The sequence below is a fragment of the Cyprinus carpio genome, chromosome A14, assembly GCF_018340385.1.
Source record: "Cyprinus carpio isolate SPL01 chromosome A14, ASM1834038v1, whole genome shotgun sequence".
In the NCBI taxonomy this organism is placed as follows: domain Eukaryota; kingdom Metazoa; phylum Chordata; class Actinopteri; order Cypriniformes; family Cyprinidae; genus Cyprinus; species Cyprinus carpio.
In genome coordinates, this window is record NC_056585.1 from 25,689,195 (window position 1) to 25,707,248 (window position 18,054).

Below are 18,054 nucleotides of genomic sequence, written 5' to 3' on the forward strand. Positions count from 1 at the left end.
GTTACACGTTACATGTATTTACTATTATAATAACAATTAATTATGCATAATTACATACAAGTAACCCTAAGTCAAACCCAAATCCTAGCCCTAACTATATAGTAAATACATGTAGTTAATTAATATTACTCAGTACTTATATGTATAATTACACTGTAACAAGGACACCTTAAATTAAGGGTAACTAATTATTCTTATGTATTTTGCTTCAATAATAAAAAAATGCAAACTAGCCAGATGACCCCACCCCAAAGTGAGTCGCAATTCATGCACTTGCACTGTGCACTATTCTATGCCAGTTTTGTAGTATAAATAGTATGATTATTGTGTTCACACTGAACATTTCAAAAAGAAAAAGTGCACTTTAGATAACCAGAATGTGTGCAAAGGAATCTGGGTGTTTTGAGGATGCGAAAGATACACTTGATCCATCCATCAATATATGCCGAATGCAGGACACAAAATGAAGGCTGCCTTCCAAGGATCCTTCAAACTGAGACAACCTTTGACAGCACTTGATAACGTAGCAGACTCCAATGCTGGATGACAAAATAACCTTATAAAGGCTATTTAAAATGTGTATTTGTACTATGTACTCTACTATCTAACGTTTGTATATGCGTAGTACATGTGCACAGTACAAAGTACACAGTGTAAAGTGTCATTTGGGACACAGCTCAAGCCTCTATGATATTATGGAACCTAGATATCTATCACTCATGTTTCTCATTTAATGTCCTATTGGTGATTTTACAGCAAATAATTTTGTAGATTGTGTTGCTAAATCAGTGTGTGGCAATGTAGACAAAAATTTATCAAGTAAAAGGTGATATGTATCAAAAATGTAAATTACTCAATATTAGCTTGAAGTGTTGTATTAAAGACATCACATTTACAGTCAACATGCTGGCCTGAAGATCAAGGTTATGCTTTTGCACTTTTTCTTGTGTGATATTGCTTATTATAGAATATGAGTTAGCAAAAACAAGTGAGTCAATAATATTTTTATTACATTTTTTTCTCCTGAAATTTATCCTAGTTATTAATACTTTGGGTTGATTTTTTTTCTTTCTTTTTTACATTTTTTTTTTTTTTAAATAAATGAACTGAATTAATATTGAGTCTTCATTCATCATCCACAGCTGTTCAAGTAGCCTTTAAAGCAACTGTACGTAGTTTTGTGTATTTTGGAGCCCCCTCACTGTCATAATTACAGTGGATCGCCAAACAGCAATCCACCATGTTCATTGAAATTTGTTCCCACTCATCAAACACTTTCCACAATGAAAGTTTGGTCATCAGATTACGTTGCAGATGGAAAAGTCATGTATTACAGTTAGTGGGGCATAGACTTATGGAGTCTATTTTTCTCTTTTTAATCTTTGCCGCAAGTGTGGATTATCAGATGAGTTTAGGGACCGTGACTCCCTGTAGACGTATTAAGATGACTGAAAAGCTTGACAGCTTCCAGCTGCACATGACCAATGGCAGCTAGCATCTTGACTGAGCAGCGGCCAAACCTAGCAGTGCAGAGAGGAAACTCCAGAGATGATTAAGCTGCTGCTGGAGGACTATACATCCAGCTCTGCCATGCTGGACCTCTTTTGCCTCAGATTTGGGCACATAACACGTTGTATGTAAATAATGTGCACAATATCCACTGATCTGAAACCGTTTGTTGCTCTCCTACCTCAAACTTCATCGATCTGTCCTCACCGGTGAGGATTTCACTGTTTATACAGAGGTCATACACACAGAGAGACAGCCAGTACAACAATACCCCTTAAGGAGCATCTTTTATATATATATATATATATATATATATATATATATATATATATATATATATATATATATATATATATATATATATATATATATATATAAATTTATATACTTAAACATACAATTGGCAGCAATATTCAATATATACCCTACACTGTGCTCAAGTTCACAAATAAAGCTGGCTGCAAAGCACTGACAAAAATAATGACCATAAATGTGTCTGAAAAAAAAAACAGTAAGGAGATATTTAATTATTTATTACTTTATCTAGTGTTTTCTGAGTCGGTGTCAGCCACAAATTTAATTAACGATGCTGATTTCCCATCTTCGCAGTACAGTGATGTGCCTTCGGATTACATAATCATAGAGGATTTGTTTTTAATTGGTTCGTTTAAAAGTGGACATTTCAAGCTTTCTATAGATAGATTTTTACGTCTGTGCAGAAAGCACATCTTGTTTGTTTTCTTTATTTTACAAAAGCACAACATTTTGTCGACATTGTAAGTGTACACAAAATAGACCTTTACATTTTATGTTGATGTATAAGTCTTACCTGTTTGAGCAAAAATGATGGCATATTTTCAGCACAGCACCTGGTGTTTTTAGCTGGCTAAAAATGCTTTGGTGGACGCACAGCCTTAGGGGGGCAGCCCTACTCTAAATATTTGCCAGAACCTTTACTGGCTTGTTACTTAGGCAGAGTTCAGCTCTTCCTTGAGTGTTGTTGTAGATCTTGCAGAAGTCTTTGTAAATCTGTGGCCAGGACTGTCAGTGTTGCGTGGCCGTACCACGCCACTCTCAGCCAGTTCCGTTAGGACTGTCACTCCACATTAAGTCGCTTCTCCTTTAATCTGCTGCTGTAGGGTAAAACACAGTCATGCTTTTACATAAGAAATTTGTTCTTGAAGAACTTTGACCTCTTCATCCACCCTTGTGTGATTCACACAGTCTGCTCATGTGACTCAAGGACAACGCTAACCTTTCCCTTCAAGGACTGTCCTTCCACACTCTCTGAATTTACCAGATCGGTCAATCTTGTTTTGTTTCAGCACGCAATCATGTTGCTCCAAGAGTTGGGCTCTTGGTTCATGAATTATGCATTGGTTTAATCTTTGTATTTGCTGCTACTACTGTCCCAGCATGTCAACAGTAGATACCTGCATATTTTTGTGTCTGCTGTTTTACGTTGTCCTTCACTGTGAGTCTCATCGAATACAAATAAGCTTTAGACTCCCTAGCCAATACAGTGGTCATTTCTTTGTGTAATTAGACTGGATTCCTGAATTGCAAATCGTTTACATACACTACTGTTCAAAATTGGGGGTCAGTAAGATTTTTCTCTTTTATTGTCAAGGATGCATTTAATTGATAAAGTGACAGTACAGTCTTTTTCACTGTTACAAAAGATTTCTGTTTCAAATAAATGGTGTTCTTATGAGCTTTCTCTTCATCAAAGAATCCTGAAAATTCCAGAAAAAAATTAAGCAACTGTTTTTTAAAAAATTATCATAATGTTTCTTGAGCAGCAAATCATCATATTAGAATGATTCAGAAGGATAATGTGACACTGAAGACTGGAGTAATGATGCTGAAAATTCAGCTTTGCATCACAGGAATAAATTAGATTTTAAAATATGTTCAAATACAGAACAGTTATTTTAAATTATAATAATATTTCAGGGTTTTTACTGTATTTTTGATAAAATAAATTCTGCCTTGGTGAGCATAAGGGGCTTAAAAAAATCTTACCGACTCCAAACTTTTGAATGGTAGAGTATAATTACATAGAAATATAATTACATATATGTTGGTGCGTTTATATTTTTTTTTTTTTTTTTTTTTTTTTTTTAATGCAGTGTTGTTCAGGTATACTCAGTTTTAGTGCCAATAATAATAAAACTAAATATATTTTAGAAGTTTCAATTGTTAATGTAGGTCTGCATATATTTATAATATATAGAAAGAAGAATGAAATAAAGAGAAAGACAAGTGAGTGGTGGGAAAAGGATCTAATTATTAAGAAGCCAATGAGTATTCAGTTCCATACACGCGTACTCTTAAGGGCAGAAGAGAGCTGCGCTGGGAAGCTTTATAGGAAATTTAACCTCTCCACTTTCAACTGAACTGGAGGGATCGGTCCGGAGCCTTTTGCTTCGTGATTAGAATCTATACTAAAAGAGAAAAGGTCAGCGGTAATTAAAGTACAGAACCATGGAGATAACACAAAGTCCGTAAGATTGGCAAAAGAATAGTTTATACTGTTCTGCCCCCTTGTGTTCACTAAAAGAGAAACATGCTTGAATAATCAAATAACTGCAGTTTGCAAAAAAAAAAAAAAAAACCCGGCACAGTACAAAGTGTTTATATTACGAAAGTACAAATACAGAAATGTTCCTAAAATTAAAAATGAAATGTAGTCATTTGGCCATGATAAATGTAGTCATAACAATAATGAGTTTGACTGAACACACAAACCTTGGCTACAAAATATACAGGAAATATTTTTGTCCTATGTGTTGTGTTATCCTAACTAAATAATTACATGGTTGGTTGTATTTTAGTATTTGCATTTAGCATAATTTTTCCTGCTGCCCATGTCCCTATAAGAACAGTTCATCACATTGAATGTTAAATCAAGACGCCAACACAAGAATCATACAGTATCAGTTCTGACAGTTTATTATGTCAATGAACATAAATGTGCTTTGTAAACTAGTGCGATGATTTACTGAGATCTCATTTTGTAAATGTGTTTGGATCTACTCATATGGTTTAAATAAGCAGATGTTAACAGTGATATAAACCTTATTTACACCATGTATAGTAGGTCTGTTTGTTAAAAAGCAAACATATACAAAATAATAAAGTGCATACTTTTTTTGTAAAATGAAGCCATAGTAAAACAGTTTAATTGTTTACAATGTGCACTAATATTCAAAGAAATAACAAAATCATAGAATTAATGCTGAACGATTCTTGATTGAAATAATAACTAAATCTTTTCATAAACTGAAAAGATTGTTATAGTAAAACAGGTCACTAGTTTGTAAAGCATATTCAAGAAACAACGATTATTATTATTATTATTATTATTAAAGATTTTGTATTACATATCTATTTATTTCTGCATTTTAATTAAGTTCAGAGATTGTTTTAATATAACTTAATATAAATTATCATCCTGGTGTCTCCTTGGAATTTTGCTGAGGACCCCCTAGTGGGCCCCAGCTGTAAGCAGGTGCTGGGGACCACAAAACATTTGGATGGAAAAAAATAAAATAAATAACTTTTATGTCACTTGGTGGCACTATTATACAACAAAACATGAAATTGGCTCGGTCAACAGAACCATTGATCTGATTGACTGTGTGAGTTGCATTCATAGTAAATAATGATGCTTTGGTGTTTTGAGATGAAGCTTTTTGTAGCATTGTAATCATCCCCTGACAGTGTCAGATCAGATGTCATATCAGACCTGATATTTGCTACTTTCATTGGAAATCTTATTTATTTAATCCTAAACCAGTTACATTTAGATATAAAAAGAAATTATTCCCTAACAAGAAATCATTATTGTATAACGTGTGTAATGTGAATATATAGAATAGAACACGAAAGGATAAAATTTGATTTTGTTTTTCTGTTTAGTGTCTTTTGCCTCTGTTCACGCACTATACACTCTTAAAAAAAGGTGCTTCACAATGCCATAGAAGAACCTTTTTATCTAAATGGTTCCATAAAGAACCTTTAACATCTGAAGAACCTTTCTGTTTCACAAAGATTCTTTGTGGCGAAAGAAGGTTCTTCAGATTATAAGAAGTTAAGAAAGAGATGGTTCTTTAAAGAACCTTTGACTGAATGTTTTTTTTTTTTTTTGGAACCAAAAATGTTTCTTCTATTGCATCGCTTGAAGAACCTTTTGAAGCTCCTTTATTTTTAAGAGTGTATGGCCAGGTTGGTCACCATTTCTAGTCAGTGATGTGTCCGTTTAAAGGTCACAGTCATAGAGAAGCTGTAGGGATGTTCAGGTGTACAGCAGGTGATCAAGGCACGATAAAAAGCGTCACTTTTCTGCTTTTACAAAAGTGACTGTTTATCATTTGTCACTTGACAGGACTAAACCTGAAGGTTTGTCACATCACTGGATTTTATCTCTGTGACTCCGATTCCTGTCCCTATCTAGGTCTTCAAATGTCATCTCACACACTTACAGCCGTTAAGCCTTTCCCTCACTCATCAAGAACCAATGGGAATTCACAAGCTGAACACACCCCGAATAGTCAAGGTTTTACAATGACGTATAAAGTGTTTTATATTACTCAACCTATTTCATTTTATTTGCACTCTGCGAATTTAACATTTACACAACTTCAGGGGTCAAAGGAGCTATTTAACTGTTCTAAATAGAACTGAAGGGGAATTCTTATTTTATATTATTTATAGTTACTATATATTTTTGTTTGTTTGTTTGTTTGTTTTATTAGTACAAGAAGTAAGAATAATATAATATAATATTTATTCTATTTAAATATATCCTTTTATTTGGAATTCAGTTTTCCATTCTGGATAGGTTTTGTACTGTCAATTTAAAAAGTAACAAAAACAAAGTTTACTGACATCTGGTGGCATTTCACTGTGGTCTTTGTCAACACAGACCTCAAATCAAGCTGAAAACATGTTTAGTCAGGTCACTGACCCAAATTAACTATATGTGTATTTGTGATAGAACAGAATGGAAACTGCCAGTAAAAAAAAAAAAAAATGTAAAAAAAAAAAATGTAAAAAAAAAAAGAAATAAATATCATGTTCTTTCTCTAATTCTGGCATAAATTATATCAGTGGGTCAAGACGGTGCACATGAGTTGGTTATGAATTCTTAGTCTTTCATCTGCACTGAAACCAGAGACCTTGACCTTACCGACTTGTAATTCTAGCAGACCTATAGAAACATTACTAACATGAATGCTCTGCCTTCTGAAAGGGATAATATACTAGAAGTATCATGCACATGTTTTCTTTGGTCATGTCTTTCACTATATTGTATAGCGAAAGAATGGTTCCCCTGATAATTATTTATTTATTTATTTATTTTTTTTTGACCAGACCTCAAAGTAAATGCATGCACTAGGCTCTTTTTATTTGTTTGTTCTTCATCTCTCATCTCAGAACAACAACTTTTTAAAGCATTTTTTCTAGCCATAATAGAAAGCTTAAGAAATCCCATCTCTCTTGCTCTCCCAGGCATGCATTACTCATTCTGTGTCAGTAACAAAGATTTTATTTTGTCCATGCAATGTTGGCTTTTAATTTATTCTGCTGATGTTTGATAGAATCTGCAGCCAAGCCTTTTTCTAACACCCAAACATATGCTCATTTGTAGTCAAGTCTACAGGAGATGTACAGGAGCTCTCTTGTGGTGCATGAAAATAAGTACAAGTACATTTGAGCTACCTAGTCTGTTATTTGCACAGACAGATGGAGCGTTCTGTTCCTCGCATGCTATCCGGAATATGGTGATAAGACGGCTGTGTCGTGTGGTTAAATATTGATAAACAGTAGTTGTGCCTGTGAGAGACTAATCAGAGACTTACATTTCCATTGTTAAAATCCTTAAAAAACCTTTTAATCAGCAAACTTGCATTTCGAAGTGCTCAGGACATGGATTGCTGCAGTACATGAGTGGACTGACTCACGGCCTCGCCCACCTCAGGTCAGATGATAAAGGATAAATGACCAATACAATATGATTATTTTTATTAATTATTGCTAAGAATGAGTTAATGATAAGTCACAATGGGCTAAATAGTCAAACAAAACATTAAACCAGATTTTCAGAAACATTAAACATTCCATCAGAAACTTTATTAAAAAAAAAAAAACCAAAAACAAACACATCAACAACACCACCTAAAAAAAGTATACACATAACTTTCTGGCAAGTTTCTCTGGTAAAAGTTTGGAGAATGTTCCTTGACAAGACTTGTCACCAGGGCGGTGCCTTTTCAAAAGTTACCAATATGTACTATTTAGGTACTAATATTAAATTTTAGGTACTAATGTGTACTTTTAAGGTGAATAGTATGTATAGGTTGATTCAGTGGTATAAAATAATATTTGTTACTTGAATAAAACCAGTTCATTTAGATATTGCCAATTTTTTCAGTGTAAAAAGAGTTTGCAGCACAGTAGGCCCATATGTCATTGGGTTCGATTGCTGCCTGAGTCTCACAACCTGTGCCAACATGTATTTGAGGGCGTGTGAATCAACAGTAAATTTCCCAATGAAGGGAACATGTTTTCAATTTGATTGCTTCAGGTTACTCGATACCATCTATATGTGCAGGTTAATGTATTATCTAAATTATATCAAGCTGCAATAATCACAGTCACATTAATTTTGGTCACTTATTGACTACTTGATTCCATGAGTTTCATTCAAAATCTGAAATGAAATTGAAAGTGAGTGGAAAATGTGCATTGAACTCACTGCAAGTTGTACCTTTGGAACCATTTTGATTTAAGTCAGTGTTTTAGAGTGGGTTGATTTATTATTTATTTATTTTTTTTTATTTTATTTTTTTGTTTTTTTTTTAGTGTGGCAGTCCTGATAACTCTTATGCTTATAGTTATGTCCATATATAAAACGTTTGCAAAACATCAGTTACTTTAGATTACTTCAGGGCAACAGTAGCTTTCCACTGAAGCATATTATTTACAGAGCGTTTGTTTATATCCCAGCCTACACATTTCGTGGCAAGGCGATGGAAGCATAAATAATGGACAGTCAACATGATCATTTAGCAATAATTTAAGCATTATTTACGAGAGAATATTTGTCGTTTGTGATAAAACATGGTATATGGTTCAATCAGATGTGAGTCATGGACACATTCCAGGCATTCCTCAACATATAGAGAAACCTGGCAGCCACGTTAAGAGTCACATGATCAAGAATCCTATACTTTACCCGTTACATTACACAACAGTGAGAAATATGTATGCAGCATATTCTTTTAATCAGCTAATTATGTTTGCTGATGGACAAATCTGTTTTCGTATTTCTGCAACGCCCCCATGTACTCCCCCTTCGGCGTTTTAAATATGAGGCTGAAGTCACTACCTCTGCTTTTATTGATCTGACGAACTGTTAAATGAAGCTGACGGATGTTTAGCGTGAACACTCAAATCGCATCAATGCCGAAATCACTCTGATGTACAATGACAGTCTTTCATTTGGATGATTTCTTGGCAGGATGGATTGGAGGTGAGTTTTATTTGTTTTGCATGTCTTGTAGAAAGTTTCATATGTGTTTATTAACATTACTAACAAACCACCAAAACGCACATTTTCGCAGAGCAATATTGCGTTATTTTTGGTTTATCTTGTTTCTCGAACTAGTTATCGTCGCGTCTATAAACCCCCAGCTTTGTTAGTTTCAATGAATCTACTACTTTAAACTATTTATAGTGCTATTTTGTGACACGTGTTCGTCAAAACCATGTCAGTAAAACGTTAAAATTCTTGAAAAGTCTCTATCTTTCGCGCAAACAGCGCTGGTTTTACGCGTTTTGGCTCTAAGGACTGGTCGACATTTCTCGGCCATAAACTTGGTTTGATGGAAACCTGGTGTTCTCCACTGGAAGGAAACATTTATTTTGTAAAGCCCTAATGTGCATGTGCTCCCACCATGAAATGTGCATAACAATGTAACTTATTCATAAAATGGACACTCTGTTCTGCAAGAAGAGCCTCCTACAAAGCTATGCAATAGGCAGAATGTATAACTATTGCCTTTGTTTCAACATATTTAACTTGTACAACTATTTTTGTTACAGGAGCGTCCAGTGTGATTGTGGGACATCCGCTTGACACAGTCAAGGTATCCAGACAAATCTTTGTTATGTGATTCATTTTGTACAAATCCTATATTATGTATTTATTATATATTCAAATATTATAAAATAATGTAGTTCATATGATATACTTATTTACATTCTAAAGGTAGTCAGTATTACATTTTTTTCCCACCGCTATGAAATGTATTGGTTAGGAATGTGGTGTGAGTCCAAAAAAATCCTTTGTGCTCTTTTACAGACTCGTTTACAAGCTGGCAAAGGATACAGGAACACTCTCCACTGTGTTGTAACAATCTACAAAAAGGAAAATGTAAGTCTCACGGACTATCTTCATAATTGAGTTGAAAAATGACTGGCCAATATTTTTGTGTCACAACTTCTCTAAAAGGCCACTGAGCCTTGTATTCGTTGAGCCATTCTTGTTTTGCTGTACATTTAGAGATCTGTATTTATTCTCAGTTCTTAAACTTTATGAAATGTATATGACCACTTATTTACACAATGAAAATATGGCTGTCAGGATGAGGATGGATCCACGAATAAAAAATTCTAAACTTAGCTTGAGTATTATTCATTTATTTAGATCATTTTGATTAGTCATTTTTTCATCTTTTGAAATGTTGTTAATATCATACCAGTTTCTACCAAAGATGATGTCACTTCCTGGAGGATGATGTCATTAAGGACCTGTCTTTTGATAGTGAGAAAAGAATATTCCACAATACCAAAAGGATGGAAAACAATATTAATGACACAAAAGCAATGGTAACACTTTAGTTTAGGGTCCAAATCTCACTATTAACTACTTGCTTATTAGCATGCATATTACTAGCATATTGGCTGTTAATTAGTACTTATAAAGCACATATTAATGCCTTATTCTGCATGACCATATTTTAGATCCTTTACCCCATACCTAAACTTAACAACTACCTTACTATCTATTAATAAGCAACGAATTAGGAGTTTATTGAGGCAAAAGTCGTAGTTAATAGTGAGAATTTTACCTTGAAATAAAGTGTGACCAAAGCAATTAGTACAGCCATAAAACAATCTAGCTGGACGAAATGAAACGTAAGTAAACATCTGGAATATTTTCTCATAAATTGCCAGTTTTTCATGTAAAATAATAGTTCAGAACTCTGGGAAATTCTAATAATAATGCCAATTCCATTTTTAGGAATTATATTCCATATAATTATATAATATATCTAGACATGTAGAATTAACAAAAGCCACCAATAAAATTTAAAGGGCATGGGACAAAATTTAGCAATAATTTTAAAAAGTGAGTCCCCTCACTCCCAGCCTCAATGAGCAGGCTATATCTTCATAACAAGAGACTGTACTTGAGACTGTATTCCCAAGACTGCATATCAGGAATGACCCCATTTTTGGTGTAAACAGATATTTGCTTTCCTGGAAGCAAAAGTACATAATCCATTTCTCTTGTGTGTTGTCTCAGGTTACAGGCTTTTTCAAAGGCCTGTCCTTTCCATTGGCCAGCATCACTCTTTATAACTCTATGGTGTTCGGCTTCTTCAGCAACACGCAGCGCCTCATCAGCAGATATCGATATGGCGACGGCAGACACCCGTGCAGCATGCTTGACTTGACTGTAGCAAGCATGTTGACTGGTCTGGTTTCAGTGGGGGTGGGTGCCCCTGTTGACCTTGTCAAAATTAGACTGCAGATGCAAACTCAACCTGTTCTTGCAGGTAAGCTAGAGTCTTAAGCTAGAGGCTATAAAAACATTTTAGCACCTTGCAGCTATGCATGGAGTCAGAGTACTTCTGCTATTGAAAGCTTCTCAAAGACAAACATTTCCAGGAAAATAATGACTTTTGCATTCCTCATGAACTGTTTTGTGTGTTTCCAGAGAACTTTAACCTTGCTGGGAATGGGAGTGTCCCTCTCCGGTCAATGGGAATCCAGTCCCAGTCATTGTACAGAGGGCCACTGCACTGCATTAGTACCGTCCTGCAGAACGAGGGCATTCAAGGGCTCTACAGAGGCGCGGGAGCCATGATAATACGGGATGTACCTGGTTACACCCTGTACTTCATACCGTACACGTTATTCTGTAACTGGCTGAACCCTGATGGCAATGCCGCGCCCCATCCCTGCTGCATATGGCTAGCAGGAGGTTTAGCAGGTAAGTGAGATTTGGGCTGTATTCCAAAATTTAGTAGCTGCTGTCTACTGCCTACACAGACGGCTGCCTTCTAACTAAAATGGAACCTAATAAGTGACTGATTTAATACACTCTCAAATGAGAATAAGCACAAATAATAACGGTTAATATGCAACTAGACAGGCTACAGAGGTAAGATTTTTAGCAAACACTAATTTCCTCAAATTAACAGTAGTATATGCTGTATGGCAATGAAAACATGGAATTCTTTACCATTGCCTTTAATTAAAATAACACAGAAATTACATTTTAAAAGGCAGATAAAGGATCTTATTTATAGGAGGTTATGTATAGAAATTAGTTAAATGAGCAAAAAGTGTTAGAACTGGTGTTTGGTACTTTCACAGATGCTTGTAAGGTTGAAATGTGTAAAGTGTTGTTTTTGTAAAGGACTCTGATTTGTTGTTAGTAGTATTTTATGTTTTGGTGTATGTAATAATGTATAGCTTTTAAGTGTTTTTCATGTTTTTGAGTATGTAATAATGTATGGATTTTAAGAGTTGGACCTCAGGACTAGCAATGCTCTCGGGCATAGCTAATGGGGAACCAAATAAAAAACAATAAATGCACAGATACACCTAACTTGCAATCGTTTTTATTAGAGTTTTATGTTAGCCTGTTGCTAAGCTAACAACAATGGTCCAATTTGAAACAGATTGCATTCGGTAATTAATGGATTTATGTATAATTATCATTTGTCACCTTCAAGGAACAGTTCAGCCAAACATGAAAATTTACTCACACTACTCGCAATCCAAGATGAGTTTGTTTCTTCATCAGAACAAATTTGGAAAAATTTAGCGTTGCATCGCTTGCTTACCAGTGGATCCTCTGCAGTGAATGGGTGACGTCAGAATGAGAGTCCAAACAAATGATAAAAACATTGCAATAATCCACAATTAATCCACACCACTCCAGTCCATCAATTAATCCAAATCTGCTCTGATGAAGAAGCAAACTCATCTACATTTTTGATGTATTGAGGGTGAGTGTTTTCAGCACATTTTCATTTTTGCGTGAACTTTTCCTTTTTTTTTCTATGCTTGTCATAATGCACTAAAGGATTGCCTTCACAAAAGATACATGTAACACTGTCTTAAAATGTGGTCATGTCTCATCTCAGAATGCAGACTAATACATTAAAAGTTTCAAATGCAGCATGCATACATAGTGTGTTCACTAGGTTAACGGAGCTATTTTTTCCTGCCTGAATGTGACGCTCACCTAAAGAGTACATTTGGTTTAGGATTGTGGGAGGGTGGATTGTTTTGAAATTTATCACTGTACTTTCCGTTAAAAATGTCCCTCCTATTGATGTCTGACGGGAAAGGCCTGGATTAGTCTAAATATGGCCCTACTGGGAGTCTGGCATTTTAAGGACACAGATTACTTCACATGAGATTTCACTTGTGCTTATGCTGTTGTTTCACAGGATCCATCTCATGGGTCACCGCCACACCAACAGATGTGGTGAAAAGCCGGCTGCAGGCAGATGCCATGCAGCACAGGAAATACAAGGGCATTCTGCACTGCATCGTGCAAAGTTACAAGACAGAGGGAATACATGTAAGTTGCTGATGGATGCAGTTTCAAAACAGCAAGGTTTAAAATGAAGTTGCAATGCAGCAGCTGCTAAACAAGTTTAAGTAACAAGCTGAAACCACTGCATGGTCAAACATGTTTCGGTGGTATAAAATAGGTTACAGACACAATAATAGAGAGCTTTTAAAGGCCTGGTATAAGTTAAAAATAACATTAATATGCTGATTCAGAGTTTTGTAAAATATGAATGTAATAATGACGCTTTTGTTGTTTTTTCCCTGCTTTACTATCTATGTCCAATGCAGGTTTTCTTTCGTGGCGCTACTGTCAATGCTATCAGAGGATTTCCAATGTGTGCAACCATGTTTCTCGGTTACGAGCTTTCCCTCCAGTTTTTCCGCAGTTTCTAATACAGACTTCCAGAAATGATTTTAGGGGATTTGTGATTTTAATGCCATGTTAGAGACTTACATGTGACATGAATGTGAGTTCATTGTTGATACAATGAAGAGTATCAGTGAAGCTTTTAGGTTTTTCTTATATTAAGAAAATAGTGGAAAATAGGTACATTTTTTGAAAATATTTTGGTTTACTCAGATATTTTAATATATGATTATGCATCATCTGCATGTGAATGATACACTAATTTCTATTTTTGCTCAAAGATACCTGTCCTATTATACATGTATATCTGTTCTGTCCCATTAAATTAGATTCTGTCTTTAAAATGATTATCTGCTAATGCAATATTATTCAAATATGTGAATAAATCAAATGATATAGTGAGGTAAAGTGTCTGCTAACTTGTTTGTATGAATCAATTTCAATCTAATACTGATGTATTTTACTTGATGAATTTTAATGAGATTTATTTTTGTAGAAGTACTTCTGAAGACTGAAGACAGACATGTATTGCCCTTTTTTGGAAGTCTGAAAAGTCAGTCATTTCACTGGCCACTTGTACAAAACACAGCACAACACATCTCACTGACTTTAGCTGGAAAAATGACTCTTTGTTATTGTCTTCTTGCATTATTGACATACTGTTTTCCTGTTTGACATTGTAAAGCTGCTTTGGCACAATCAGTATTGTATAAAGCGCTATACAAATAAAGGTGACTTGACTTGACTCATACTACACCGATATGCAACCTAGAGAATATATACATTGTAAAGATAAATTAAATATAATGTAATAAGTAGTGTTAACATTATTTTGTCTAACCCCTGTATATAAAATGAAATAATTTGATGTTGCTTCTGGTACACTAGGCGGCGCTGTTTCATTGTGTCAGGAAAATCATTAGTAATATTATGGAACTGTAAAGAAAAATGTTTCCACTAGATGGTAACACTGTATTTAAAACAAACTTGGGCGGCCAAACTTTTCTCCATGGCATTGTTGTGGGCTCATCAGTATGGCTGAAATGTTGAAATGACAGCTCTTGTACAGAAACAATATGATTTTCTCTGAAAATGTTTGATACTGCAGGGAAAATGCTTTCAGTGATATCGCTATAAAATGTAAACTGATGACTTAGATTTTTAAAGTATATTATCAACACACACACACACACACACACACACACACACACACACATATATATATATATATATAAAGTGCATATAAACACTAAATTACACCAGGGTTTCCAAACTGGGCTCAATGCAAGAACTGCAGTGGGGTTTTCAGTTGATATCACCTTAACTGTCACACCCTATTTTTGAACATGAACGTGAGAGTGCACTATCCAAACTGTTATAATTCAACACTTTGGAATACAGGCCTAAGGCTGATCTCTTTTTAAAGAAGACAACCAGCAGATTATTGCAGTCTCATTTAATAATAATAATAATATTTCAAAAGTTATGAAAGTTTAAATTTACTGTAAATTTTATCCAATTGCTATAAAATTAAAGGTTTATGTCTAAATAACTTATGCTCCAAATTTGAAGTTTGAAAAAAAAAAAAAAAAAAAAAAAAAAAAAAATGTAGAAGTTATACAAAGATAGCTTCCGGATGACACCCAAAATCCATTTTATTTATTTAATCATTTATTTTGATGCAATTTTCTGTCACAGATGTATACATTTATCTTTTGGTATTACTTTTTATCTATATCAGCTGGGGGCAGCTGTGGCCTAATGGTTAGAGAATTGGCCTTGTAACTAGGTTGTAACTTGTAACTAGGTTGCAGGTTCGAGTCTCGGTGCTGGGTGGAAAGTGAATGAACAGCGCTCTCTTCCACCCTCAATACCCATGGCTGAAGTGCCCTTGAGCAAGGCTGAACCCCCAGTTGCTCCCCGGGCGCTGGATATAGCTGCCCACTGCTCTGGGTGTGTGTTCACGGGGTGTGTGTGTGTTCACTGCTGTGTGTGTGCACTTGGATGGGTTAAATGCAGAGCACCAATTCCGAGTATGGGTTACCATACTTGGCAAAACTTTCACTATCAGTCTAATCTGATTAATTTGATTGGTCGCTTTTATTCTAAATCCGCATTTGTTAGCCGGTTGGCTTGTCATTAGCATTTCCATTCGTGCCTATTGCCGTTTTCTTTTCTTTTTTTCTTTTCTGCTCTCTCTCGCTCCGTTTCTTTTCTCTCTCGCTCTGTTTTTTCACAAGTTCATCAAACAGCTGTGGTAAGAATCATTTATCAGTCACGGTGAGTAATGGTTTCTCCTGCTATTGTTGTTTGCCCCACATGTATAGTTTATTTCTCTCTGTCGGCAACGAGGGATTCACATGTGATAAATGCAGGGAAATAGTTAGGCTTCAGAAGATTTAAAAATTAAAGATGCGCATCCAAAATTTAATTGAGGACAGTAAGAATGTGACGGGTCTAGATATGGCTTTGCATGCGACTACCCCAGGGAGTCCTATACATTGTTTGGTTCCGGTAACAGCACCTCTGCAGCAGGGCACCTGGGTGACTGTGAGGCGGCATAGTCAGGAGTCAAAACACCACTCTTCCGTTCTGATCAAAATATTAAACAGGTTCTCCCCACTCAGTGAAGCACCCACTGAGAAACCTGATGAAAGTGCTCTAGTTATTGGTGATTCTAATGTACGGAACGTGAAAATAGAGACACCAGCCACTATAGTCCAATGTTTACCGGGAGCCAAAATGCCGGAAAATTTAAAAGTGCTGGCTAATGCTAAACATAAATACAGTAAGATTGTTATTCACGCCGGCGCTAATGATGTTCGACTTCGCCAGTTGGAGATCACTAAAAATAACATTAAAGAGGTGTGTGAACTTGCAAGCATGATGTCAGACACTATAATATGCTCTGGTCCCCTCCCTGCTTACCGTGGTGATCAGATACATAGCAGACTGTCATCAATCAATGGCTGGATGTCTAAGTGGTGCCTGCAGAATAACATAGGTTTCATAGACAATTGGAAGAGTTTTTGGGGCAGACCTGACCTGTTGAAAAGAGATGGTCTTCATCCCTCCTGGGGTGGTGCCACTCTTCTGTCTAGAAATATGGCACGTATCTTTGAGTTTGCACTTGACTAACTGGGGCCCAGGTCAGGAAGCAGACGGACTGGCTAAACCGACCGTCTGCAAGCCGCCTCATGTCACAGAAATCAGTTAATTCTCAGCACATAGAGAATCTTTCACCTAGATATCACACTATAGAGACTGTGTCTGTTCCCCTGACTAGAAAATACAAAAAAAGTCCAAACCAATTTAAGAGTAACAATTTAATTGATCTTTAACAAATAAAAAAACAGATGCAATACGGATAAACAAATAATAAAGCTTGGTCTATTGAATATCAGGTCCCTTTCTATTAAACCAGTTTTTGTAAATGATATAATCACTGATCATAACCTAGATGTGCTCTGTTTGACAGAAACCTGGCTAAAACCTGATGATTATGTTATTTTAAATAAGTCTACACCCCAAGATTACTGTTATAAACATGAGCCACGTCCAAAATGTAAATGGGGAGGTGTTGCTTCAATTTATAACAATGTTTTCAGTATTTCTCAGAGGGCGGGCTTCAGGTATAACTCGTTTGAAGTAATTGTGCTTCATATAACATTGTCTAGAGAAACAAGTGTTAATGATAAATCCCCTGTGATGTTTGTACTGGCTACTGTATACAGGCCACCAGGGCACCATACAGACTTTATTAAAGAATGTGCTAATTTTATATCCAAGTTAGTGCTGGCTGCAGATAAAGTTTTAATTGTTGGTGATTTTAATATCCATGTTGATAATGAAAAAGATACATTTCATTACATTGGGATCATTCATAGACATTCTGAACTCTATTGGGGTTAGACAACACGTCTCACGACCCATTCATTGTCGAAATCATACTCTAGATCTAATACTGTCACATGGAATTGATGTTGTGGTGTTAAAATTATGCAGCCAAGCGATGATATCTCAGATCATTATTTAGTTTTGTGCAAACTTCATATAGCTAAAACTGTAAATTCTACTTCCTGTTACAAGTATGGTAGAACCATCACTTCTACCACAAAAGACTGCTTTGTAAGTAGTCTTCCTGATTTATCCCAATTTCTTAGCATATCCAAAACCTCAGAACAACTTGATGATGTAACAGAAACTATGGACTCTCTCTTTTCTAGCATTTTAAATACAGTTGCTCCTTTACGCTTAAGGAAGGTTAAGGAAAACAGTCTGACACCATGGTA

General features: G+C 35.4%; 1 protein-coding gene across 1 annotated transcript; it reads left to right on the plus strand.

The window, feature by feature from the left end:
- Positions 1-8,890: 8,890 nt before the first annotated feature.
- On the plus strand, positions 8,891-14,635 carry slc25a48 (solute carrier family 25 member 48). Its single transcript, XM_019072557.2, has 7 exons — positions 8,891-9,049; positions 9,622-9,665; positions 9,881-9,952; positions 11,108-11,360; positions 11,522-11,797; positions 13,269-13,402; positions 13,684-14,635. Exons 1-7 carry the CDS (start codon positions 9,004-9,006, stop codon positions 13,786-13,788), a joined length of 930 nt encoding a protein of 309 aa, XP_018928102.1. The 5' UTR covers positions 8,891-9,003; the 3' UTR covers positions 13,789-14,635.
- Positions 14,636-18,054: the final 3,419 nt, after the last annotated feature.